Source organism: Nymphaea colorata, chromosome 8 (assembly GCF_008831285.2).
Source record: "Nymphaea colorata isolate Beijing-Zhang1983 chromosome 8, ASM883128v2, whole genome shotgun sequence".
Lineage (NCBI taxonomy): Eukaryota > Viridiplantae > Streptophyta > Magnoliopsida > Nymphaeales > Nymphaeaceae > Nymphaea > Nymphaea colorata.
In genome coordinates, this window is record NC_045145.1 from 7,871,329 (window position 1) to 7,897,276 (window position 25,948).

Consider the following 25,948-nt stretch of genomic DNA (forward strand, 5'->3'; position numbering starts at 1 on the left):
AAGATTTTAAAACAATAGAATCATGATTCATAATTTATAAATTGTGAAGAAGAAACTAATGAACAAAGTAGGAACTAGAATCATAGGATGGTGATGGGGAAATAAACTCAGCTCATCTAACATAGAAGGCTCAAATTGGGGTGTCCATGTTACATTGTCAATATCAAACTTTTCTTAATAAATATGCAATATCTAGAACCAAATCTTTTACTTTTATTGGGATCTGTTCCTCAGTTTGCATAGATGTAAGTAAGGATTTCATGATCCTCTTTGCCAAACCAAGTTCTTCAACAAAGAAACTCATCTCTAGTGGTTCTCTTTGAACAAACCAAGTTCTTCAACACTCTGCATAATGTCCAATTTGCAATTAAAATACTTTCAGACATAAACCGTGTCCTTCACCAAGGTTCTGTGATTGGCAAAATTTTTACCCTTTCCAGCTGCCAGTAGATATGCCAGCTGATCCATAGTTAGACATGTCCAGAACCAAATAGATAATGGTGTATCGACTATCTTCCATTACAAGACTGTTACTGGAGTATGTTGCAAATTTGGGGAACAGTCCACTTTCTAGTATTGTAGGTTCACTTACCCCTTTAAAAAATGATTGACACTTCTATCTGCTGTTTTATTTGACCTCACTGATTTATAATAATTTATTTTGTTCAACCTTAAATCAGCTGAGTTAGTCACAGGTTTTGATAAATAATTTGAGTTAATTGTGTCTTGTTTTTGATGTTATATTATTTGCAGATCAAAGAGAAGAAGGGTTACCCCAAGTGGAGAGAACTTAGAGAATAATAGTACAGGTAAGTACACCTTGAGCTGTCCTTTTATTACGTGGAGATATCTATCACAGTTAGTGTATCAAAATAGACTTCACAACTCATTTGATTAGATAGGTGAAACCACTACAATTAGAAGTGCAGGAACAATAACATTTTGGAGTAAATAAATGCATAATTATGCTGAGCCATGACCATAAAAAATGGTAAAATTTTGAAAGGGAATCTCTTCAAGATGCACAAATAATTGCTACAGTACTGTGAATTTTGATGAGCTTTTGTGAAGAAGACAGTTTCTTAAGATATGGAGGTTTGCTTCCACAAAGCGCATGATGGAAACTTGTGAACAATGTGATTATCTGATTAGCTTGGCTCAATGATGACACACATGCACAAAGATTGTGTAGTTGGTGGCTAGGCTTTTCAACACATTGTTGATGCTTATTCACGCTTTGTTGTTCATTAATTCCCTTATTTGGCTTGAAAATTGAAATGGATTTACATTTTATTGCTTATCTGTTGTATACAGATTTGAACTGATTCTTTGTTGGTTGATCTTGCAGTTTATTTTTACATTCTCTTTAATATCTTTTCTTTCTTCATGTAATAGGAACAGCCGAAGGGAAGAGGGCTTTGTACCATTGCAACTATTGTAATAAAGATATATCAGGAAAGATTCGCATTAAATGCACAAAGTGTCCGGATTTTGACCTGTGCGTGGAATGCTTTTCTGTAGGAGCGGAAGTTACACCTCACAAAAGCAATCACCCTTACAGGGTCATGGTTAGTTCAAACTTGGTAGTTGTTTCATCATCTCAAATTTTTTTTTTTTGATATTGTCACAGGACTTTTTTCCTGGTTGGAAATGTAAATTTTCTTTCTCATTCTAAGTATTGTACTATAATCCTGTTGGTGTGATCTACCATGTACCCATTGTCACATAAAACACGCATTATTCGAAAAAACACGTATAATACCCAAGAAATAAGTCAGCCATATAAAATGACAATTAGTGGCATCTTTTTTAAAGAAACACCAGAAAATAAAAAATGTGAAAAAAATGCGTATTACACGCATTTTTTATTTTTTATTATTTTTATTTTTTATAATTTTAGGATTTGTTAAATGTTTTAAATTTTTTAAAAATTTGCCAAGATTTTCCTGAGACTTTCCTGAGATATACAACTTTGTCGTACTATACCCGAGAAATTCCTCACCGTATAATACCCGTACATGATATATGTGGCAATGCATGTATATGTTAGTAGAGGTGGCAACTGTGCCTACCTAAGTTTTAGCTGAGGCATACTAAAGCCTGATGGGCTAAGAAAACCCATCTCCGATCACATTGAGAATCTTCAGAACAGTTTGATGAGGATGGGGCTAAATGTCGGTGTGCCCAACTTGGTTCAAATGATACAGAAACTGAAATGGGATGTCATGAAGATTCATAGCACATACTATCTTTGTCATAATTAGTCTTGGCCTGAAATTTAAGGCTGTCCTGCTCTCCTCATCTGCTACTGGCATGAATCTTGTGATAAAGCAAGGTGATTTTCCCTCATCTATATGTTTTGAGTCATGCATGGGCATTTGTTTTGTTGTCTGGATGCCACTTGCAACTCTTAGAAGAAATTTTGGAAATATCCTTGGGTTTATGTATTCCTTGTAACTTTTATGAACAGGATAATTTGTCTTTCCCATTAATTTATCCAGATTGGAATGCAGATGAAGAAATATTACTCCTAGAGGTATGCCAGAATGTTGCATTGGCTTCTCTTGGAGCTGTTTCAACATTTATCTCTGTTTCTTTGACGTCAGTCTATCTTCTTGACAGTAATGTGGTCAAATCTGTCTTAGGGAATTGAAATGTATGGATTGGGGAACTGGGCAGAGGTTGCTGAACATGTTGGAACAAAGACTAAGGCTCAATGCATTGATCACTACAATACTGCATACATGAACTCTCCTTGTTTTCCACTCCCGGTAACTTATTTTTCTTAATAACAGTTTATGGTGGTCCATGGATATCCTCTTTTATGTTATCCAGCTTGATTTGATGATTTTGTTATTTTGTAAATAGGACATGTCACATGTTATTGGAAAGAATAGGAAGGAGCTTCTTGCTATGGCCAAAGGGCATGGCGATGAGAAGAAAGGTTTGTGACAGTCACCTTGATTCTTGGAATAGTTGGACTTTTCATTATTATTTTTTTGTGAGTTCTCACTGTTTTGTCATCTATGTGCTTTTCACTTATCTATTTACCTTTAAGTTTATTCTTTGAATTTTGGGAGCATCCAATTGGCTAAACTATGAACTGATAAATTGTCACATTAATTTATTTAAGGATTATTTAGTGTCTCCTTTTAGCACAATGTTTTCTTTGAACTAGTATATTAGGTCGGCCATGGGGTCTGAACAGCTCTTGCAGTGGCATGTCGAGTCTTCAGTTCGCAGAATAAAATCTTCTCTGTACATTGGTCTGTACTTTGATTCCTCAGACTCTACCCTCTACTGACATATTGGTGATTTCAATATCAATTATGATTTCGATCAAATTGTTTCCTTCTTTAGTATCTTTATCTATATGTGCAATTCCTTTAAAACCAGAGGATTTTCGCATATAGTTTGGCACATAATTCTTTATAGTTTATTCAATCCTATATTTTTTTTGTCTTTCTAGAGACCTTTGGAATAATTTTTTGGTTGTGGGAACCAAAAATAAGATGACTGTCCCTTCTTGTTTCTCAACTGTTTGATGAGCTAACATATGCATAACCAGTAGTGTTTCTAGCATTGTCACAGAAAACATGTCTTATTCGAAAAGAACATGTATAATACACAAAAAAAGTCAGCCGTATAAAACGTGAAAAAACACGTCTTTTTTAGAAAAACGACAGAAAATAAAAAAATATGAAAAAACACGTATTATATTACGTTTTTTCGCTTTTTTTGTATTTTTTTATGTTTTTTATAATTTTTAGGATTTATTAAATGTTTTAAATTTTTTAAAAATTTGCCAAGATTTTTCCGAGATATTCTTGAGATATACAACTTTGCCATATTATACCTGAGAAATTCCTCGCCGTATAATACCCGTACACGTTTTTTGTGACAATGGTTTCTACTGTTATTGAGTGCACATGTACATTTTAAAATGATAGCGAGTTCTTGATGAGCTCATCATGCTTTCAAGGACCCCCTTTCATGTCTGTCTGTTTTATTGATGGGTAGGGTTGGGGAAAACCCAAACCTCTTCTTAGAAGCTTGATTTTTGCCTTCCCTTATCTAGGAAGGCATGAAGTACTTTACTCACCTTTTTTTTCATAGATCTGGTTATGTGAATAATATATAGTTATATTGTACATTTCATTTGTTAAGGATGCATTAGCTTTTCTCATAAAACTTGACTTTTTCTGTTAGTTGGATAAACAAAGCTTCTATGTCTGACTGTGCATCTTATGAACAAACTGAGCTTCGCCGTTTCCTCATTAAGGTAGTCTGCCTTATTTGGCTAATGTAAGTTTTTGAATGTACTTCTTAAAACCTTACCTTATTTTTGGCAACCATCAAAGCTAAAAGTATTATATGTTTCTCTCATGGAAAATTATTATAGCCATTGTTTGCTAAAAATTTTGTAGTTTGTTTTCACAACATTGGCGATAATTTTAAATATTCCAACAATATCATAAAAAAGTTAAATGAGAAAAGAGAATTTGTTACAATGTTTTAAAATATCACGGAAACAAAATTATCATGATGTCTTTGCAAAAGTTCTTTAGTTAAAACTTCAAAGTATTTTAAACTCTTTTGTTCTTGTTTTTTAAAATCTTAAGAATTATTTTAAATTTCTGTCAATGTTTTGGTAATGAAATTAGCAGAAACCACTTCATAAGAGGAGCACTTTTTTGTTTACACGCCTCTATAAGAGCCATTATTTCATCTAGGGCAATTTTACGTGAAGCTCTTGTAAATGGATTCCACAAAGAGTCAACCAAGCCTTATAGAAGCGGATATAGATGTATGCCCCAGTCAGCCCATGCATGGTAGCAACCTCGGACCCTCTTGGCTGTAATGGGCTTGGATGGATTAGTCTTCTACATACCAGCAATGAGATGAAACCACCCCAATTCAGTGGTTTCCATGCCACCACAATGGCATGGCACGAGTTTTTATACTTTTCTAATTTTTTGGATTCGTGAGAAGACACTTTCCAATTTGTACCTGCGAAACCTTGCCGATAAACAATTAGTACCTGCGAAACCTTGCCGATAAAAACCTGAAAACAATATTTGTTATGTTGCTTGAAATTGTTAAGAAAATGAATCCCAATGCAATTTGGCATTGAATTTTGGTTTACTAGAATCATATTGAATCTGGGATGCATTTCCAAACGTAGATCAGATAATTTGACCAGGTAGCGTAGCCTCCATGAATTCAATGTTCCATCTTGTGTTTTATGTCAGCACATCTTTTCTCCACTTTCAAAGCTGATTCATATCAGGCCTACAAGTATTGGACCTTATTTTCAGTCAGAGTTGTATTTGGTTTTAGATAACTATACTATGAGTTTTGACCTGAATATGTGCATGATTAGCATAGAACTTATCAATTTGAAGTTGATTAAATGAAGGTCCAACCTGAGCCTAACCCATCTAAATATCTATTCAAGCTCACTTCAGAAGCATGAAACTACACACTTTTTCTTATCAAACTTTCCTTTTTGTATTTCTACTTCTAATAAATCTTTTGGAGTAATTAGTCTTAATTTTTTGTCACCACCTGTATAAAGTAGTGCCAATCATGCACCTGGACTGTATTTTTTAGAATTTCTAGGGTTTGAAAAGTGTGTACAGTTGAATCTTTATTTAATTTACAAACTGGGAAATACATAATGTATTCCCTATGGTAAACTGATGTGTGATAGGAAATCATTCAGAACCTATGGTTTCTTATTGCAAGAACATGTCTCTAGAAAGCCTCCCAACAACTCATTGCATTGCCTTTTTGAAGCATGGCTCTTCAGGTCATGTGTAGCATTTTGCATTTATGGGTATAATGTTGTTTGAATCATGTGATACCTTCCCGTGGATCATTATTTACAGATAAGAACTGCAACAGCTAAACCACAGACATCTTACCCACTGTATCCATTATGTTTTTATATTTATGCATTTAAATATAGTGTCTACTATATTTATTAGACCAATGTTTTCCTGAGATTTTGACAAATTGGAACTTAGTCATCATTTCTGCACACTTTTTTTGGCAAAATTTCCCAGCCTTTGTGGAAAATGAGAAATTTTTTTTAGACTGAATGTGGTGAAAAAACTTGGCAAGGAAAGTAGATCCGGTCCAATACTAATAAAAGCTCGTTCTCATGGGTCATGCCATTTCTCTGAAAAATCGAGTCCCAGCACCACCTACATGATTGCTTTTTGGCATCAAGTCTTAGTTTCTACCTAGTGTAGTGACCACTGATTGGCATAATTTTTGCATTTCTTAAGATATCTTTCTGAAACTAGTTTTCTTAGAAATCCTTGTGAAAATCCTGTAAGATAATTCAAAATTGAAAATTGTATAAAATTTCTTAGAAAAGGTATGAAATAGTATCTTCATGGTAGTATTGTTTTAAAAGCTAAATGGTCACTACAAAGCAGTTCACAAAAATTGTGATATTTTTGAAAATATCACAATTTTAACAAGAAAAATAAGAAAATAAAAAAATGAAAAATTCATGACATAGAAAACGTAAAAATATATTTATTGCACTTTTCACAATTTCGATTTATTTCAATTTTCTCTTTTTTAATATTATATCATCATGAATTCAAATTTAAACTTAAACTAAATTACGTTTCATCATTAAAGCATTCTTTTTATCACTTTTATCGAATTCTATTAATCTTTTCTTATTAGTTTCTGATTTATTTCATTTTTACCTAATTTTCTGGAATCTTTCTTTTTTTTTAAGTTTTTCAACTTCTTCCTCAGATTTTCTCAAGAAAAACAACTTTGCCGAAAATACCAGAGAAAAATCTCCCTATTGAAAATCCGAGAATGATATTTGTGACAATGCTATAAAGGTTTAATATAAAAAACATATAAAAAGGAGAAAGTTGTTGTGTAAAAATTAGAAATATTGGAGGAGATTGCTTTAATTAAAAATAAGATTTTTTTATGGTAGATGTTAGATTAACATTTAAATACTAAGTGATGTTTTGATCAGTATCTTTGCTAATGCAAGGGCCTTCACTGTTGCAGGATTTTCATTGCTTGGTGACACCACATCCAAAGACTCTCCATTTTCTTCACCAAGAATCAAGTACTATATGTTTGCAGTAGTGTTCTTTTTTTTTTGGTACTGCAGTATCATTATGGATTCTTGTGGCTGACTTTTATGAAATTATCCAAGGACTGAAGATTCTGGTAAAGAAGCTCAGTCTGGACGTTTGCCATCTAGTCTAGGTAACCGTCATTTATACTTATTGGAAATGTTTTACTGGAGCCATTTGGAATATTTGTTTGGCATCTACTGATACTGTTCTCTTCTTCATTAGATGGAGATCCTGTGGATTCCAAAATAACTGGTGCTGGTTACAAAGATCCTAATATCACAGCTGTTGGTGCTGGTAAGAAATCGTCTAGCATGTCACAGTTGAAGGATAATGATGGGGTCAAAATTGAGGGTCTAATCTCATCTGAAGGTATATTGATACCCCTTGTTTTTGTTTATGTGAATATTAAAGTGAATGATCTGCTTATTGTTATATATTAAGCTCTTTTGGGAGATGACGTTAAGGTGGAGATTGGAGTAGGTTTTTCAACAATTGGATGAAGTAGTTGGAAACTTGGAAACATTCCACTAAAATCACCATTCTTTCATTTTCAAAATCCATGTTTCCTTGAGAAAGAAATAAATATTGTGCATTCAAGGCACTGAGTACTCATTAAATTCCTATCAGAGCATGTCTATTCCCATGTGTGGTTCCTGAAGAGAACCCTAATATGGATATTCTTGGTACAGTTAGAGATGCTATCAGTATTCTGCTTGTGGCTTGTGTGACCCTTGGACAAGAGAAGAAAAACTTGGGGCAGTGAAAATAAATTGAAATGCAAGATTTCTGCACCACATCTGATTGTCTGCTTGATCCTATTGCAGTTAGGTAGCTTAACACCTGGTTGACTTTGGATTTTGAGATCTGAACAAGTTTTAAACATTTTTCTTATAGAAACATTCAGAGGAGGTATAGAGCTGCATTAACATGTTAATCCCAACATTTTAATGCATATTTTATTTTTAAAGTTCCTTCTCATTGATGTGCTTATATGGCTAATTTGCATTTTGTTCTGGTTTTATAACTTTCTTTCCTGTTCTTCCACTGTATCATTGGATTGTTGTTAAGTTTCATCTTGTGGGCTGGTGGTGCATTGTTATCATGCATGGAAGAATCTTTTGTATGTATTGTAAATATTTTGACAGAGTTAGATTGCTAGTTTTCTGTCCAAAGAAGTTAAATATTATTGCTGTGCAGACCACTCAGAAAGGAGTATTGGAGGGAAAAGACCTAAGGTTAGTGGAGATGATGGTCCCTCTCTAACCGAATTGAGTGGCTATAATCCGAAGAGACAAGAATTTGACCCTGAGTATGACAACGATGCTGAGAAGCCTCTGGGAGAGATGGAGTTCAAGGATAATGACTCGGAAGCTGATCGTGAATTGAAGCTGCGAGTTTTGCGTATTTATCTCTCAAGGTATGCCCACCTTATGAAAAAATTATTTTGCAAACATGGTGTGATGTCTATTATTCACTAAATAATTTTCCATTATGTGATTGGAAAATGTTGATTGTTTGATATGATGTAACATGTTTTTGATTTGTCATACATCCATATTGGTAGAAGGTGCCGCTAAGTATGGACCTCTGTGACTCAAATAATGTGGTGTGTGCTAAAGAAAGGAAGTCCAGGAAATCCAAGCTCTATATTTGTTATAAAAATCCAGTGATGTCTAGAAGGATATTTGATCCTTTAGCTATTTACTACCCAACTCTTTCTTTTCCAGCTTCAGATGAGTTGGAAGCATACATTTACATTTCTTGGTGATGTCCAGAGCTACAGAAACTATTGAAGATTGAGACCACATTTGTACTCATTGATGTACTTGAATCCTTCTGGAACCACGTAACATTTTCATACCAAAAACTTTCAACTGATATTCTATCTCGTAAATATCAATATGAACCTCATTTTTCTAGTTGTGCATAATAGGAGCTTATGAAAGTAAAAAAAGCTTAAGACTCCATAATAAATAAGACAATTCTCCTGTAACTAGATTCTGCAGAAATATCTTCCTCTTGATAAGTGAAAAATGAAATTGTTTTGTTTGATGGAAGCACATGTTATTGACTGCATAAATGGAAAATGAGTAGATTAATGTTGTGGACATGACAAGACAGAAAGACTGTTATAGGCCTATAACTTTGGAACAAAATTTTGGTGTCCATGATCTTGTTTTTGTTCTGCGGTTTGCAGTTTCTACTTAAGCAATGATGTTTTAAAATCGCAAGTGTTTCTTGACAGGCTTGATGAAAGGAAAAGGAGAAAGGATTTTATACTGGAGAGGAACTTGCTTTATCCTAACCCGTTGGAGATGGAGCTCTCCAATGAAGATAAAGAACTTTACCAGCATTGGAAGGTTTTTATGCGTTTTCACTCTCAAGAAGAGCATGATGCATTGATTCAGGGTTTGATCCTTGAACGTAAAATTCGGCAAAGAATTCAAGAGTTGCAGGTTTGTTTCTTAATTGAAATCTAAATTGTTACTAGATCCATTGGATATAAGCAAAGCAAGTTATATTTTTGTCTTGGACTAAAATATTAGTTTGTTTTTCCTACATTTTCCTATTTACAGACTATTCTGAATGTGCAGTGGTAACTGTAGGAATTGCTTCGTGCTAGTAGTAGGCAACCCATTTTGTTATGCTTTCCTTGCTTATGCTTCCATGGTTTCAGAAGTTTCAGAAGTTAAGCTAAATGAGATTCACAAGAGTATCTTGCATGTTATTTTGGTCCCTGCATAGCATCTGTGCGTGTCTCTATGTTTTCACTTTGCAAATGAGTTTTCTTCTCCATATACATTCAGGCTTCCATATTGGTTCTTTAACATGCTAAGTAAATGGGACGTTGGCTGAAATTCAAATATCAAAAGCATTGTTCGGAAACTCAATCGTTGACTTGGGAATCTTTTGAGTTAACTCAGGATCATTCTTTCACCAGGCCATGGGTCAGGACCCAAGCAAGTTAGCACAAAAACTCAGGTGGCTCAGCCTATAATCGGCTGGCTCACTGAATTGGTATCTTGGATCGGAATTGCCAGAGTTTGGTTCTATCTGCTTTAAGGCAGAAAAATTCATCTTGATATCTGTTATGGCTGGTTTTCTTGAGAGAGAGAAAAACCAATTCGATACTCATTAATCAGCCCTAATCTTTTGTTAAAAGAGAATTAGGGTGAAACTAAGAAATTACAAAATGAGTCCAAGTCTTAAACAATTATTAAGAAAGAGGTGTTCCTAAAACTATTAAATATTCAAAACACCACCTAACATAAATGTTATTCAACACTCTCCCTCAAATTAGAGCATAGATGTTAATCATGCTCAATTTGTCACAACATCTAAAAAACTCAGCAATAGGCAAAGCTGTAGTAATGATATCAGCTGTTTGATCTTCTAAGGCTACATGTATGGTGTAGATGATTCCCCCTTGAACCATGTCATGGATGTAATGGCAATCTACTTCAATGTGCTTTGTTCTCTCCTAAAATACGAGTTATTTGCGATATAGGTGGCATCCCGATTATCACAAAACATTTTCATAGGTATAAAAGTAGAAATACCAAGGCTCTCAAGTAACGATCTAGACCAAGTCATTTCGGCAGTAATTTGAGCCATAGCGCGATATTCTGACTCCACAGTGGAAACAACATTTTGTTTCTTACTCCTCCAATATATGAGATTTCCTCCCACAAACATACAAAGCCCTGTGGTAGACTTCCTGTCACCAACTGAGCCCGCATGATCTGCATCACTGTAAGCTTCAACATCAAGAGATGTACCTTTTTTGAAGAAAAGGCCTTTGCTAGGGATGACTTTAAATACTTGACAATCATCATAGCTTGCATCCCTATGTGTCTTTTTTGGCCTTTCCATGAATTGGCTAGTTTTCCCACATCAAAGCTAACATCTGGTTGAGTCACAGTCACATAAAGAAGCTTATGAATCAACGATCTATAGGATCGTGAAGCTATTTCTTCGAATTCATCATCATATAGGTGTAGCCGTGGGTTTATAGGAAGAGTTGCATGTTTCGATCCTAGCATCCTTGTGTCCTGTAAAAGATCAGAACATACTTCCTCTGAGATAACACCACACCTTCATTACTATGAGCAACTTCAATGCCAAGGATCTCTAGTTGGCCAAGATCCTTGGTAACAAAGTGTCTTTGTAGAAATTCATTTGTTAGTGCTACCTCCTGCTTACATTCACCCGTCAAAACAATATCGTCAACATACACTATTAACACAACTGTACTTCTAGATCTTTTTTTGATGAACAACGAATTGTTCAACTGAGACCTCTTAAATCCACATTCTAACACAACATCGAAGAATTTGTGAAACCAAGCACGAGAACTTTGTTTCAAGCCATATATAGCTTTCTTTAACCAGCACACGTTACCACACTCCCCTAACATTCAAAGCTCGGAGGCTGGTGCATATACACAGTCTCATCTAGATCCCCATTTAAGAAAACATTTTTGATATCCAACTGATATAAGGGCTATTAGAATATTAGTTAACGGGTTATGTAGTTTTATGGAATTTTAAGAAGTTACATGTCTTATTTGTTGTCTTTTATATTTCTTGAGGACTCATGTAATTTTTGTTTTAGCCGCCCCTCCCTAATATCTTTTAATCAGAGATTAGGGTTAATAGCAAAATATGTTTTGCTCTCACCGTCTCGCTCTCTATCTTGACCTCGTCTCTTCTCCCTTGGTCTTACACAACAAGGGCCAATCTTAATGTACAACAATTGGCACAATAAGACGTATGGTCTCCAACCGGGCCATAAGAGAGAAGGTCTCAAAGAAATCGACACTATATGTTTGTGTATACTCTTTTGCTACAAGACGAGCTTTGTAGTGCTTCATTGAGCCATCTGATAGATACTTTATGGTGAAAACCCATTTAGAGCCAACGACATCACAACCAGAAGGGGGATCAACCAAGTCCCATGTCCTCCATTGCAGTAGGGTCTCCATCTTATCCTGCATAGCTTGCTGCCACCTCGGGTCAAGTAATGCCTACTGATGACTAGAGGGAACAAAGCGCACTGACAAACACAAACTGCTGCATGCTACCACCAACACTATTAGTAGAAACAAACTTATAGATAGGATGAAGAGTCGTTTGCCTTTGCATAAGGCAATAGGTAAATTCGAAGATATTTTAAAAGCATCCTGAGGAGGAGGATCAATGATGTCAGGTATACTTACATCTTGAGAAGCAATTGGTAGGCAATCATGAGCAGAAGCATGTTGGTGGGTGTAAACCAGTGGGAGATCATGGAATCTGCTGACAGCTGGAGGCTGAGGAGACTCACAAGGAGTAGACTAAAGGGGAAACGGTGGTATAGGAAAGGAACTGGCGACGACATGTTTGATAACGGTAAAGTAGACTGAAAAGAAGGGCATGACTTGAACAATGTAACATCCGCACTGATGTACTGCTTATTAGCATGAGAGTGAAAACAGGTATAACCCTTTTGGTGTTTTGGGTAGCCAATGAAAACACATTTAATTGATTGAGCACCAAGTTTGTTTCTATTGGGGCCAAGGATGTGAACAAAGCAAGTAGACCAAACACATTCGGTGGAAGATAAAACAAAGGTCTATCTAGATAGAGAAATTGAATAGGAATTTGATTGCCAATAGACGATGATGGAAGACGGTTATTCAAGTAAAATGCAGTGAAAATGACATCATCCCAAAATTGAGCCGAAACACAGTTGTGTAACATAAGAGTATGAGCCATATCAAGTAATTAATGGTGTTTATGTTCGACAGTACAATTTTGTTGAGAAGTATGGGGACATGTAAATTGAGAGCAAATTCCATACTTGTGTAAAAGTGCAACAATGTATTGGATTTGAACTCAAGAACATTATCAATGCAATTGTTTTTTACAATGAAACCAAACTGAGTCTTTATTTTGATAGTAAAATTTTGATAAATACAAATGACTTAAGATCTGTCTTTTAACAAGAATACTCAACTAAGATGAGAAAAATCATCAACAATGACAAGATAATACCTAAACTTGGCCCAGCTTACAATCCAACTAGACCCCCAAATATCAACATGAATAAGACTAAAAAAAACATGACTAGGCGGCCTAATATTGGAAGGGACTACTTCTAGTGTGTTTGCTCAATTGATAGGCCTCACACTGGAATGACTTAGACACTGAAATATTAGAGAAGACACCACAAAGTTTGGACAATGATGGATGTCCTAGTTGGAGATGCCACTAATACGAGATAGACTTTGATAGAGAAGTAGATGCCGCAATCTCCATTGGTTCTGACAATATGTAAACTCCTTTGTGCTCACGGCCGCCAACAATCGTCTTTTCAGTTTGCAAGTCCTGAAAAAACATGAACTATGATCAAATATGACTCGACAACGCAAATTATTCGTCAACTAAGTAACAGACAGAAGATTAACAAGGAACTCTAGGGCATATAAAATGTTGTTGGAAGCAAGAAGGGAGAGGAGAAGAGGTTGAGAGAGAGATAGAGAGAATTTTTTTTCTTTGTTTCAATAGTCGGCTCTATTCTCACGTTAAATGAGAATTAGGGTAAGATAACAAATTACAAGATTAGTCCACTACTAGAACATTTATTTGTAAAGAGTTGTTCCTAAAACTCTTAAATATTCAAAACACCACCTAACACAAATATTATTCAACACTCTCCCTCAAGCTGGAGCATAGATGTTAATCATGCTTAGCTTGTCACAACATGTAGAAAACTTTGGAATAGGCAAGACTTTAATGAAGATATCAACGGCTTGATCTTCAGAGGCTAGATGTATAGTGGACATGATTCCCTTTTGAACCATATCACGAATATAATGGCAATGTACTTCAATGTGCTTTGTCTACTCATGAAATACAAGATTATTGGCAATGTAGGTGGCAGTCTTGTTATCACAAAACATCTTTATAGGTATATGAGTAGAAATACCAAGACTCTCAAGTAAGGATCTAGACTATGTCATTTCAGCAGCGGAGCTCGATATTCAGACTCTGCACTGGACCTAGAAACAACATTCCGTTTCTTGCTTCTCCAAGATATGAGATTTCCTCCCACAAACGTACAAAACCTTGTGGTAGACTTCCTATCATCAACTGAGCCTGCATAATTTGCATCGCTATAAGCTTCAACATTAAGAGATGTACCTTTTCTAAAGAAAAGGCCTTTGCCAGATGAGGACTTCAAATACTTAACAATTAGCATAGCTGCATCCCAATGTGACTTTTTTGGTTTTTCCATAAATTGGCTTAATTTTCCTACAGCGAAGCTAATATCTGATCGAGTTACTGTCACATAAAGAAGCTTACCAATCAACAATTTGTAGGCTTGTGAAGTTATCTCTTCTGAGTCATCATCATATAGATGTACCCATGGGTTCATAGGAAGAGTTGCAGGTTTAGCTCCTAGCATCCTTATGTCATGTAAAAGATCAAGAACATACTTTGTGATAACACCATTCATTCCTTACTCCAAGCAACTTCAATGCAAGGAAGTATCGCAGCTGGCCAAGATCTTTGGTAACAAAGTGGTATTGTAGAAATTTCTTTGTTTGAGCTACCTCCTGTTCACATTCACTTGTCAAAACAATATCATCAACATACACCACTAGCACAATACCTCTCGATCCTTTCTTGATAAACAACGAATGTTCCAACTGAGACCTCTTAAAGCCACATTCTAACACAACTTTTGAGGATTTGTGAAACCAAGCACGAGGACTTTGTTTCAAGCCATATATAGCTTTCTTCAACCTACACACGTTACCACACTCCCCCTGACGTTCAAAGCCAGGAGGCTATTGCATATAAACCGTCTCATCAAGATCCCTATACAAGAAAGCATTTTTGACATCCAACTGATATAAGGACCAATCATAATGTACAACAATGAATACAAATAACACGTATGGTGCCCATCCTGGCCATAGGAGAAAAAGTCTGAAAGAAATCGACACCATATGCTTGAGTATACCTTTTTACGACAAGATGAGCTTTGGAGCGTTCTACTTAGCCATTAGATAAATACTTTATGGTAAAAACCCATTTGGAGCCCACGACATTACAACCAGAAGGGGGATCAACCAATTCCCATGTCCCTCATTGCAGTAGTGTCTCCATCTCATCCTGCATAGCTTGCCGCCACTTCGGGTCAAGTAATGCTTGTTGGTGACTAGAAGGAATCAAATGCATTGACAAGGCCGACACAAACTGCTGTAAGCTATCACCAATATTGTCAGTAGAAGCAAATTGAGATATAAGATGCAGAGTACACTATCGTTTGTCATTGCATAAGGCAATCAGTTAAGTCCAAAGATATTTCAAAAGCATCTTGTGGAGGAGGAGTAGTGAGGTCAGGTATACTTACATCCTGAGAAACAACTGGTGGGCAATCAAGAGCAGAAGCACGTCGGTCGTTGTTACCAGTGGGGGATCATGGAATTTGTTGACACTGGGGGTGAACCGGTAGCACACGGAATAGACTGCAGGGGAACTGGTGGTATAGGTAAAGGAATAGACATCGACTTGTCTAATAGTGATGGAGGAGTAGACTTGAAATAAGGACGTGACTCAATGAATGTAACATTTGTACTGATGGACTGCTTATGAGTATGAGAGTCAAAACATATATAATCCTTTTGGTGTTTTGGATAACCAAAGAAAATACATTTAATTGATTGTGCACCAAGTTTGTCCCTATTAGGACCAAGGATGTGAACAAAGCAAGTACACCCAAAGACTTTGGGTGGAAGGGAAAACATGGGTCTATCTGGATAGAGAACTTGAATAGGAATTTGATTGCCAATGGACGAGGATGAAAGACAGTTAATTAGGTAACATGCAGTGAGTATCACATCACCCCAAAATTGGGCCGGAACACAACTATGTATCATGAGAGTACGAGCCATGTCTAGTAGCTGACGATGTTTATGTTCAGCAATTCTATTTTGTTGAGAAGTGTGGGGGACAAGTAAATTGAGGCCAAATTCCATATTTGATGTAAAATTGCAGCAATGTATTGGATTTGAATTCACAAGCATTATCAGTGCGAATGTTTTTTACCAATGTTATAAAAGGCGTAGCGTATTGGTCGGGCCGACCTATACGCTGTATCGTAACGTATCGCAAACGTAGCGTAGTGTATCGTAAAATTAATTTTTTAAATTTAAAAAATATTTAAAAATAAAAAAATAGAGAAAAATCTGAAAAAATGAACAAAAAATCAGAAATTAAGAAAAATGTATTCAAATATAAAAAAGATCATCATACATAAGGAACATTCATGTGTATCAACAACACATTCAAAAATAAGAAATTAGATATTCAAAATAACATAAAAAACATCCATCACAATTTTAAACTTGAAAATTTTATAGAATCTTAAGACTTAGAGTCTTAGGACTTGGAGTTTTAGGACTTAGATTACATCACAATTTTATATGTTCAAAACATATAGTTATCATCTTTCATGATTTAACATAATATCTTCCAAATCGATGAATCCTTGGTTATTTTTTATGAAAATGGGCAAAATCTCTCCCTCCTACATCTCTTGGAGTCTTTAAATACAAGAAGAGAGAGAGGAATGAGTGTTTAAACTTTAAAAAGTAAAAAATTTTGTGTTTTAACCTGTATCGTACGATACGGGGTTGTATCAACTGTATCGTACGATACGGTGCCTGTATCGTACGATACGGGCGATATGCGAGCGTATCACGTATCGCAAGCGTAACGTATAGGTTTCTTCGACCTATACGATACGTACGATACAACTAACATTGTTTTTATAATGGAACCAAACTGAGTCTTTATTTCAATAATGAAATTTTGAAGAATACAAATAACTTCAGACCTATTTTTTGACAAGAACACCCAACTAAGACGAGAAAAATCATCAACAATAACAAGGTAATACCTAAACTTGGCCCGACTTACAACCCGGCTAGGCCCCCAAACATCAACGTGAATGAGATAAAAAATTGCATAACTCGAGGGACTAATATTGGAAGGAAAACTACTTGTAGTGTGTTTGCCAATTGACAGGCCTCACACTGGAATGACTCAGACACAAAAATATTAGGGATAATGAAGGATGGCCTAGTCGGAGATGCTACTGATACGGGGTAGGCTTAGATAGAGCCATACCTTCCACTGGTTTCGACATAAGGTAAACTCCCTTGTGCTTATGGCCGCCACCGATCGTCTTCCCATTTTGCAAGTTTTGAAAAATACATGAACCATGATCAAATATGGCTCTACATTGCAAATCCTTTGTTAACTGAGTAACAGACACAAGGTTAGTAGGAAATTCTGGAGCATATAAAACCTTGGAAAGAGATACAGAACTAGAGAGTTTCACATCCCCAACTCCCATAATAGGAGAAAGTTTCCCGTTGGCAAGTCTAACATGTTGAGGTTGTGCAAAACGATGCAATAAGGTAAATGAGTGAGGTTGACTGCAAAAATGTTTCGAAGCCCCAGAATCAATAATCCACACAGTACCTGGTTCACGGGAAGTACTACCAACAGACAAAGAAGAATCCACCACAACCGAGGATGCAGTAGCAGACGTCGAGGCAGGGAGAGATCGCTGAGCCATAAGCTGATCATACTCTACCTTGCTCATAATCATCGTGGAGCTATCAGGAGTCGTCAAGGAAGGAGTCTTTCCAAGTGGTGTAGCAGCTCGGGCAGAACACCTACAGGAATCTGAGAAGTGAAGCTTCCTCTGCCACCTGAAGTACTGATTCCTCTTCCATGGGAATTAGGAGCTGGACGACCATGTTTGTCCCAACATCTATCTTCTAAATGTCCCAATTTGCCACAGTATATACACTGAAATCTCCCTCTGCCCCCTACACCACGGCTTGAGCCTCTTCCCCTTGTAGCATGTCCACGACCTCTAGACACGGTTAAGGCAGCAGCATGAGACTCACTCTGAGGCTGAGAGAGAGATACAACCAATCTATTGAGTCTATTATATGCCTCAGCAAGATCTGGAATTTCTGCTCCAGTAAGCATTTGAACTTTAGCTACCTCATATTTAGGGGACAAACCAGACAAGAACTTTGCCACCATTGTCTGCTCAAAATGAGTCTTGTAACATGCTTGACATGGAGGTCGAAGAGCCTTCAATCGTTCATACGCTGCTTTAATTGAAGCAAAGTATTGAGATAATTCCAAGTCACCTTGCTGCAATTTGAGTAACTCCTCCTCAACTTGTAGAATTTTTGAAACATTCTTGTCATGAGAATAGGTTTGTCTCAAAAAAGTTCACATGTGTTTAGCAGTTGTATGGTAAGCAAGAGTAGGAGCGATATCAGACTGCACAATGTTCATAATCCACGACATAACAATACTATTATCTTCTTTCCATGTGGTATACTTTCCTATTTTAACATTTGGTTCATCTTCTTCAATGATATGGTCTTTCCAATGTCCTACTACAGACATCATGAACGTACGCGACCAAATTTCATAGTTGTGACCATCTAATTTCACAATTGAACCATATAATAATGGATTCCCAACAACTTTGTATTCAATATGAGACTCGATCTTAGGGCTGTCTATTATATTAGACTGCTGTTCCAGATCCATCGTGAGACACAAACAATTGAACCACACAGTCTGACTATAATACGCAGCAGTAAGTAGAATATGCAGCAGCAGTGAGCAGTAAGTAGAACGTGCAACAATAGTTAAAGTAGTAAAAACAGTTAATAAGAAGCTTTCTGCTGAAAAACAAAAAAGATTTTTCACTTTATAACGTAGAGAGCTAGTCCACGGCAGATAAGAAGCAGGTCGTCATAGGTATCTTTTCCATGCCTTGTTTAACTCCACATGTATCAGTCCTAACATCCATGCCACGCCACAACTTGAAGACTGATCATATATTCCATAGACATGATAAAAAACACTTTTAACACTTATTGTTGTTCCCACGCTTAGCAGAAGTGACCAGCGACAAGGACCATTAACTATTTTGCAACCACGTCCACTTCAACAAGGCATCGATCTAGGGTTTTCATCTTCTGTTAAGAAAACCCTAGATCGAGCCCCAATATGCATGATCCACAAGTTTTACCCACAAAATCCACAACGATAACAAAAGAAGAGGAAGAAGATGGTTAAGATGACGAGGGAGAGAAATAGGTGTCAGTCCCAAGAAGGGTTGGGCTCTGTTACCATTTTGCTGGAAGCAAGAAGGGTGAGGAGAAGAGGTTGAGAGAGAGAGAGAGAGAGCAAATTCTGTTCGTTGTTCCAATAGTCGGCCCTATTCTCACGTTAAATGAGAATTAGGGTAAGATAACAAATTACAAGATTAGTCCACTGCTAGAACATTTATTTGTAAAGACACCACCTATCACAAATATTATTCAACATAAAACATGAGAAATAGAGACAGAACTAGAGGGTATCACATCCCCAACTCTCATAATAGGAGAAAGCCTCCTGTTAGCAAGTCTAACATGTCGAGGCTGTGAAAAGCGATGCAATGAGGTAAATAAGTGAGGCTGACTGCAGAAGTGTTTCAAAGACCCAAAATCAACAATCCACGTGGTACCTGGTTCACCACGGGAAGTACTATTAACAAATAAAGAAGAATCCATCACAACAGTGGAGGCAGTTGTAGACGTCGTGGCAGGGACAGGTTGCTGAGCCATAAGCTGATCATCATCTACCTTGCTCATGGTTACAATAGAGCTATCGGGAGTCGTTGTGAAAGGAGTCTCCCCCCAAGTGGTGTAGCGGCTTGGGTAGAACGTACAGGAATATGAGAAGTAAAGGTCCCTCTACCACCTGAAGCGCTAAATCCTCTGCCCTGAGAAGTGGAAGTAGGATGACAATGTTTGTCTCAATACCTATTTTCTAAATGTCCCAATTTTCCATGGTATGTATACTGAAATCGCCCTCTGCCTCTTACACCACGACCTGGGCCTCTTGCCCTTGTGGCCTGTCCATGCCCTCTAGACATAGCTAAGGAAGTTGCAAGAGCCTCACTCTAGGGCTGAGAGAGAGAGAGAGAGAGAGAGAGAGAGAGAGAGAGAGAGTCAGTCTACTGAGTTTATTAGATGCCTCAGTAAGATATGAAATCTTTGCTCTAGTAAACATTTGTACTTTAGCTACCTCAAACTTAGGTGACTGACTTGCCAAGAACTTTGCTACCATTGTCTGCTCAAAATGTGTCCTTTAGCATGCCTGACAAAGAAGGGGTTCCAACAACTTTGTGACCATCTAATTTCATAGTAGAATCATAAAAGAAGGGGTTCCAACAAAACTTTGTATTCATTAAGGGACTCAATCTTAGTGTTGTTGCCATAGTAGACTGCTGTCCAAGGTCCCTCGTGAAACACAAAAAACAGAACTACACAGACTGGCTAGAAGATGCAATAGTAAATAGGTACTTCCCATGGATTGACAAGAACGATGCAGCAGCAAATAATTAAGAACTTCTTGCTGATTAAAAAAATACCAATTTATAAGGTAGAAGGTTGGTCCACAACAAACAGAAAACTTGTCATCTTTGGTCACTTCTCATGCTCCATTTAACTCCACATGCAGTTCACGACAGTCTGATCACATATATTGGGCCTAACATCCACACCACCACTTGAGGGTCAGATCGCGTATTCGACATTGACCTGATCAGATTCCTCTAACACTTACTGCTGTTCCCACGATCAGCAGGAGGCCACTATAGACAAGTCCAGGTGGGGAAAAGAGGAGAGAAAAGAAGAGAGACACTGGAACTTAGTAAGGAGTCACTGGCAGTGATGGAGAGGCTGTTGTAGTCACCGGCAGCGATAAAGAAGACGTCTACGTTTTGATGCCATGTTACGGCTGGTTTTTTGAGAGAGAGAAAAACCAATTCGATACTCATTAATGTGCCCTAATCTCTTGTTAAAAGAGAATTGGAGCGAAGCTAAGAAATTACAAAATAAGTCCAAGACTAAAACAATTATTAATAAAGAGCTGTTCCTACTCTAAAAGGCTAAAACTATTAAATATTCAAAAGACCACCTAACATAAATGTTATTCAATAATATATAAGTTCTTAATCATCTTTTGCTTGTTTCTTCCTCTTATGAAAGCTTTTATTATGGACGTGAAAGGAAAACTAGCCCAACCATTCGCAAATATATTTTCAACATCAATCTCTAAATACCTAGAGACCCATGGGGAATCAGGTGGTTGATACACACACACACACACAAAGAGAAAGAGAGAGAGAGAGAAATACAAGCTATGAAAAGTGTTATTAGATTCATGGCCTCCTTCATGGTTAGAGTTGTTGAAAAATCATAACCAAAAATCATGTTGTTCCATGTTGGGTGGGGAAGTAGTAGATTATACAACAAGACTGCAGTAAAAATACACTGCAAAAAAGTTATGACCTGATCAGCCGAGTCGCTGAGTCAACAAGCCACTGACCCGATCGTCTACCACTCCAAGTCCGATTCCCGGGTTTGCCAACTATGAATCAAAAGGATGCATAATATTCTGCTAATGACATTGTCAAAGTCATTATAAAAAACAATTTTCTTTTCTGGCCATGCCAGGATATTTTTTTTCAATGGAAAATGTTAAATCATATCTCCCAATGTTGATCTAAATCATGCTCAATATGGAAGGGCAGAGCAACGCTAGGAGGTTTCTGGTGATATTTTCTTTTGAGCTTAGGGCCCTAAAATTTGAAAACAAGCAAATTTTAGACAAGCTGTATAGAATGATTAAGTCAAGGAAGATAGACAACAAAATTGTAGGCAGACCACTATCATGGTCTAAATAGTCAAAACTGGAAGTTCCACACAGGTTGGTCAAGCCCTTAAAGTTGGAACTTGGAACTGGTTAGCTTGAATTGGTCGAAGTTGAACTTCAAAAAGAAAAATAATAAAGAACATAAGAACACACAAGTACTATATGCAAAGAAAGGCACAAAATGTCATTATGAATCAAGTGAATGACAGATGCTAAATTAGATAATATATGCTAACATGCATACATTTGAGCCTTGTATATATTAAATTAGATAACATGCAAATACTACATGCATATGAAACTTGTATATGTTAAACTAGATAATAGATATCATCCTATGTCACATGAGTACAGATGTGGGTGCCGATGCACTTTTTAAAAAACTTGGTATGGGGACACACACACACACATCTACATCAGTTATAAAATAATAAAAGTTTAGAATAGATCAACAACTTTACTTGATTTCACAATAGATCTTCATATTTATATTCATCTGAAACAACACTAACAGAAAACTTGATATAAATCTAATAAAAACAACAGATGATCAGACTTCAAATATGATCCAACTGTCAAATAAGTTCCTAACTTCCTATTCATATGATAAAAACAACATTAACAGAAACAAGATCTGATAAAAAGAAGTGATGAACAGACTAAAAAAATAAGGCTATAAGTGCCAGATCAGATCATATTTGTGTAATAAAAAAAAAAAAACTAACAGACTTGGTAAAGAACAAAAAAGAATAAAATAAAACCCTAATGTTGGATGATTTTTGGACTTGTCAAAATTGATTGAGTGTCTGTCAATTTTGGCGGAGTCCAAAATTGGACATATTTGGCCTTGGGTGCATTGACTGCACTGAACACGGTGAGGGTCGCATCCAGACTGTGTTCACTGCAGCACCCACAACCTTACCCGTGTCAGGCCATGTCGACACTGCTACCTCTCTCTTTTGAAAGTATCTGTGTTGCATACGTATCATCCCAGTTAATGAATAAACATGCAGTAGACTGTTACGTAATATAGAAGAAAGAATGCATAGATGACAGAACAAACCCCGCTATTTACGTAGCATAGAAAGGGAAAACGAAAAAGGGTAAATTTAGCCAGTACTTAATGCATATTGTGCTTATATTTATCAATGTAGCATGTTGTCCTTGTTATGAGTATTCTGGATGAGTGGGTCTCTGAACACTGCCTTGTTAAACATCGTTTTTAAGATTTCTAAACACTGCCTTGTCAAACATTGTTTTTTAGATTATTACTTCAGTAGTGTTTTGATCAGTGTTCACAACAGTAATGCACATTTTCATGGATGCAGACAAAACTATGTTGACTAATAAAATATTTTAGTTGCATAGCCTCTGTTCCTTGTGGGTCCTAAGACAGATGTAATGCAGCAGTTTAGATCTGGTTCTTGGGATATCCTTTTGGCAAGAAACATCTCAGGAAAACCTTAGCAAGTTAAAAGATGTGTGGGATCTAACCTTAGTTGCTTAATTTTCTACTGTTGTATTTAACTGAATTGCAATTCTGTTGTGAGCTGTTCATTTGCCATGCAATCATTCAATTTGTTTTGCAATTCAGGAGTATAGGGCTGCAGGGTGTCGTACATTAGCTGAAGGGGAAAGGTATGCTGCAGAGAAGAGGAAAAGGGAATCTGAAGCGAACATGCTAAAAGCAAAAGACGGCAATCAATCATTTGCAGGTGGTAAAGTGCTTCAGCATGTCAATCGACCTGGGAGCAAAGATAAAAAGGATCCAGATGGGACCCCTGGCATTGACAATAATAAAATTAAAAGCAATTCACGAAATGAATCCGGTGGAGCAGATGCATTTTCCACAACAACAGGACATATTGCTAGGATACTAGATCAATGGGATATAACTGGTCTTCCAGGAGCAGAATTGTTATCCATGGCTGTAAGTGCAACTCTTTGATTCTGAGAAATGTAGCTTATCTTATTATCTTGCCTAAAGAAAAGAAGTTAAGTGTTCTTTGCTATGAAGGTAGACTTTACTCTCATCTACATTGAGATTTTCTTAACTGTTCTAGATATACAGGTGCAGTATTGAATTATTTTGGATTTTTACTAAAATGAAGCATGTAATCCACTCCTGTTGTTGCTGCCGAACAAGTACGTCCTTGTGTACCCTGAAAGTTTAAAGTGAAGAAAATCCCTTATTTCATTCCAAATACTCAATATTATCTATATTGTGGATTTATAATTACGATTTAATGTTTCTTCATGGTAGGCTTAGAATTGTGAGTACTAGTAGAATGACATGGTATGTTGTTTCTATTGTGGGTTTGGATATAGTTACTGCCTCACTTTCAGATGGCATGAGATACTGAGTTTGACTACAGAACACTCTCACTAGCTTTAGCTCTTAAGAAGTGTGGACATGCTTGATTTTAACTATTCTGTATTCCTTTATGTATAATCACTGGACACTTCACGGCACCTCTATTATTTACCCCTTTTTGTGTATAAATTTTATGATTGGTCTACTTTTCTACTACTGTATCTCTTTGTTAAGGTTATTTAGAATGCCGGTTGCATGTAAACCCTCTTGGATTCAGTAACTGGATCGCAGGGGGCAAGGTTTTTTGGCAAATCAATTTCGCATCAAACCCGGCTTCTTTTTTCAGATTATATTAGCCATTTACCAGTCTGAAAATGAGCCAGCCAAGGTCACCTACTTTGTGACCAGTTCAGCTCTTTTTTTTGCTTGGTGGGTGGGCAAAATGCTAAAAGAAAAGCTGCTGGTTTCTGACAACCACCAGGTGGCACATAAACTGATCCGGGGTCATTGATACTGGTGACTTTTTTAGCCGGATCAGTTCCCAACAGGTGGATGGCCAGTTAAATGAAACCAAAAAGAGAAATAAAGAATATATAAATTTTTCTAAACATTTGCAGCCACAGAATAGCTGGATTGGTGTCTTTCTGCAGTCCTTGTTATTGTTGGCAGCATCTGGCCAGTTAAGTCACATGGGTACTTCAGTAAGGTCCATGTACTTGTGTCAACGTACATGTACCTAAAGTGGGTACTTGAGTACAGTTGGGTACTCAAAACTTATCCAAGCTACTTAATTTTACTTGATTTATTTTTTTCTAACTCAGTTTTCATTCTGTTTTTTAGAGTTATTGTGCATTAACATATAATGTTTTATTTATATCACTTGTTTATTTAAATGTTTCTTTCATTTTGATTTTTTTGTGCTATTCTGCATATAATATCCTGCTGTATTCCTGTACCTACATTTTCTCAAGTTATCGTATACGTACCCCTATCTCCATACCATATCCATCTGAGTTAGCTGGCCAATAATTGCTGAAGAGAGGAGACTTCCCACCACCTATGCTTTTCCAAATAGGATTATTGACCAGTTCAACCAAAAACCAGCTTTTGACAAAATTAGTTTTGCCACAGCTGGTTTTGACATCCAAAACAAATGCAAGCAGTCCCTTAGTTGTACATCTAGTCTAGCTACAAAATTTGCTTGGGATTCATCTTTTGTGATACTCGGTTCAAAACCAAAAATGCTCTTTGGGGCTATAAGACTATTAAGGAAAAAACAGAAACATGAATAGAAGTCGTAATCTGTTGTACTTAAGCTGATATACAATCTAATCTAACTTATTCTAACACATGGCTCTAGAGTGACACATCATTTAAAAGCGCAGTGTTGCCTAAAAGGTCACTTGAATATTTATAATTTGGTTGGTGGCTTGACAGATCCTATATTTGGTTAGGTTATCATAGTTCTGTATGACTGCTTACCACTACTTTCAACACATGTTATTCTTAGTTGCTTTCTCAGCTTACCCTAGTGACATTGATTAAGTTTTTGAATTTCTCATTGTGGATTTCTGCGCTTCATTAAAACAAATTCAGATTCAGATTGATCTCTGATAAGAAATTTTAGTTAGGGAATTCTGTTTAAACTGTTTCCTGCATATATGTCAGAGGTTTCGTTCTCTTTGATATAAAATTGAATTGGCTTCTGGTGT

The 25,948-nt window shown here is 36.5% G+C and overlaps 1 protein-coding gene across 3 annotated transcripts in view; it reads left to right on the plus strand.

Moving 5' to 3' along the window:
• Positions 1 to 25,948, plus strand: part of LOC116259019 (transcriptional adapter ADA2-like) — a 30,263-nt gene that overhangs the window by 3,753 nt on the left and 562 nt on the right. For all 3 annotated transcript variants that reach the window (XM_031636605.2, XM_031636604.2, XM_031636606.2), the window contains exons 2-12: positions 754 to 809; positions 1,396 to 1,568; positions 2,471 to 2,536; positions 2,646 to 2,771; positions 2,869 to 2,944; positions 7,051 to 7,111; positions 7,202 to 7,254; positions 7,347 to 7,493; positions 8,322 to 8,541; positions 9,370 to 9,580; positions 23,517 to 23,852. In XM_031636605.2, coding sequence (XP_031492465.1) covers positions 754 to 809; positions 1,396 to 1,568; positions 2,471 to 2,536; positions 2,646 to 2,771; positions 2,869 to 2,944; positions 7,051 to 7,111; positions 7,202 to 7,254; positions 7,347 to 7,493; positions 8,322 to 8,541; positions 9,370 to 9,580; positions 23,517 to 23,852 — 1,525 coding nt within the window. The remainder of the gene's footprint in view (positions 1 to 753; positions 810 to 1,395; positions 1,569 to 2,470; positions 2,537 to 2,645; positions 2,772 to 2,868; positions 2,945 to 7,050; positions 7,112 to 7,201; positions 7,255 to 7,346; positions 7,494 to 8,321; positions 8,542 to 9,369; positions 9,581 to 23,516; positions 23,853 to 25,948) is intronic.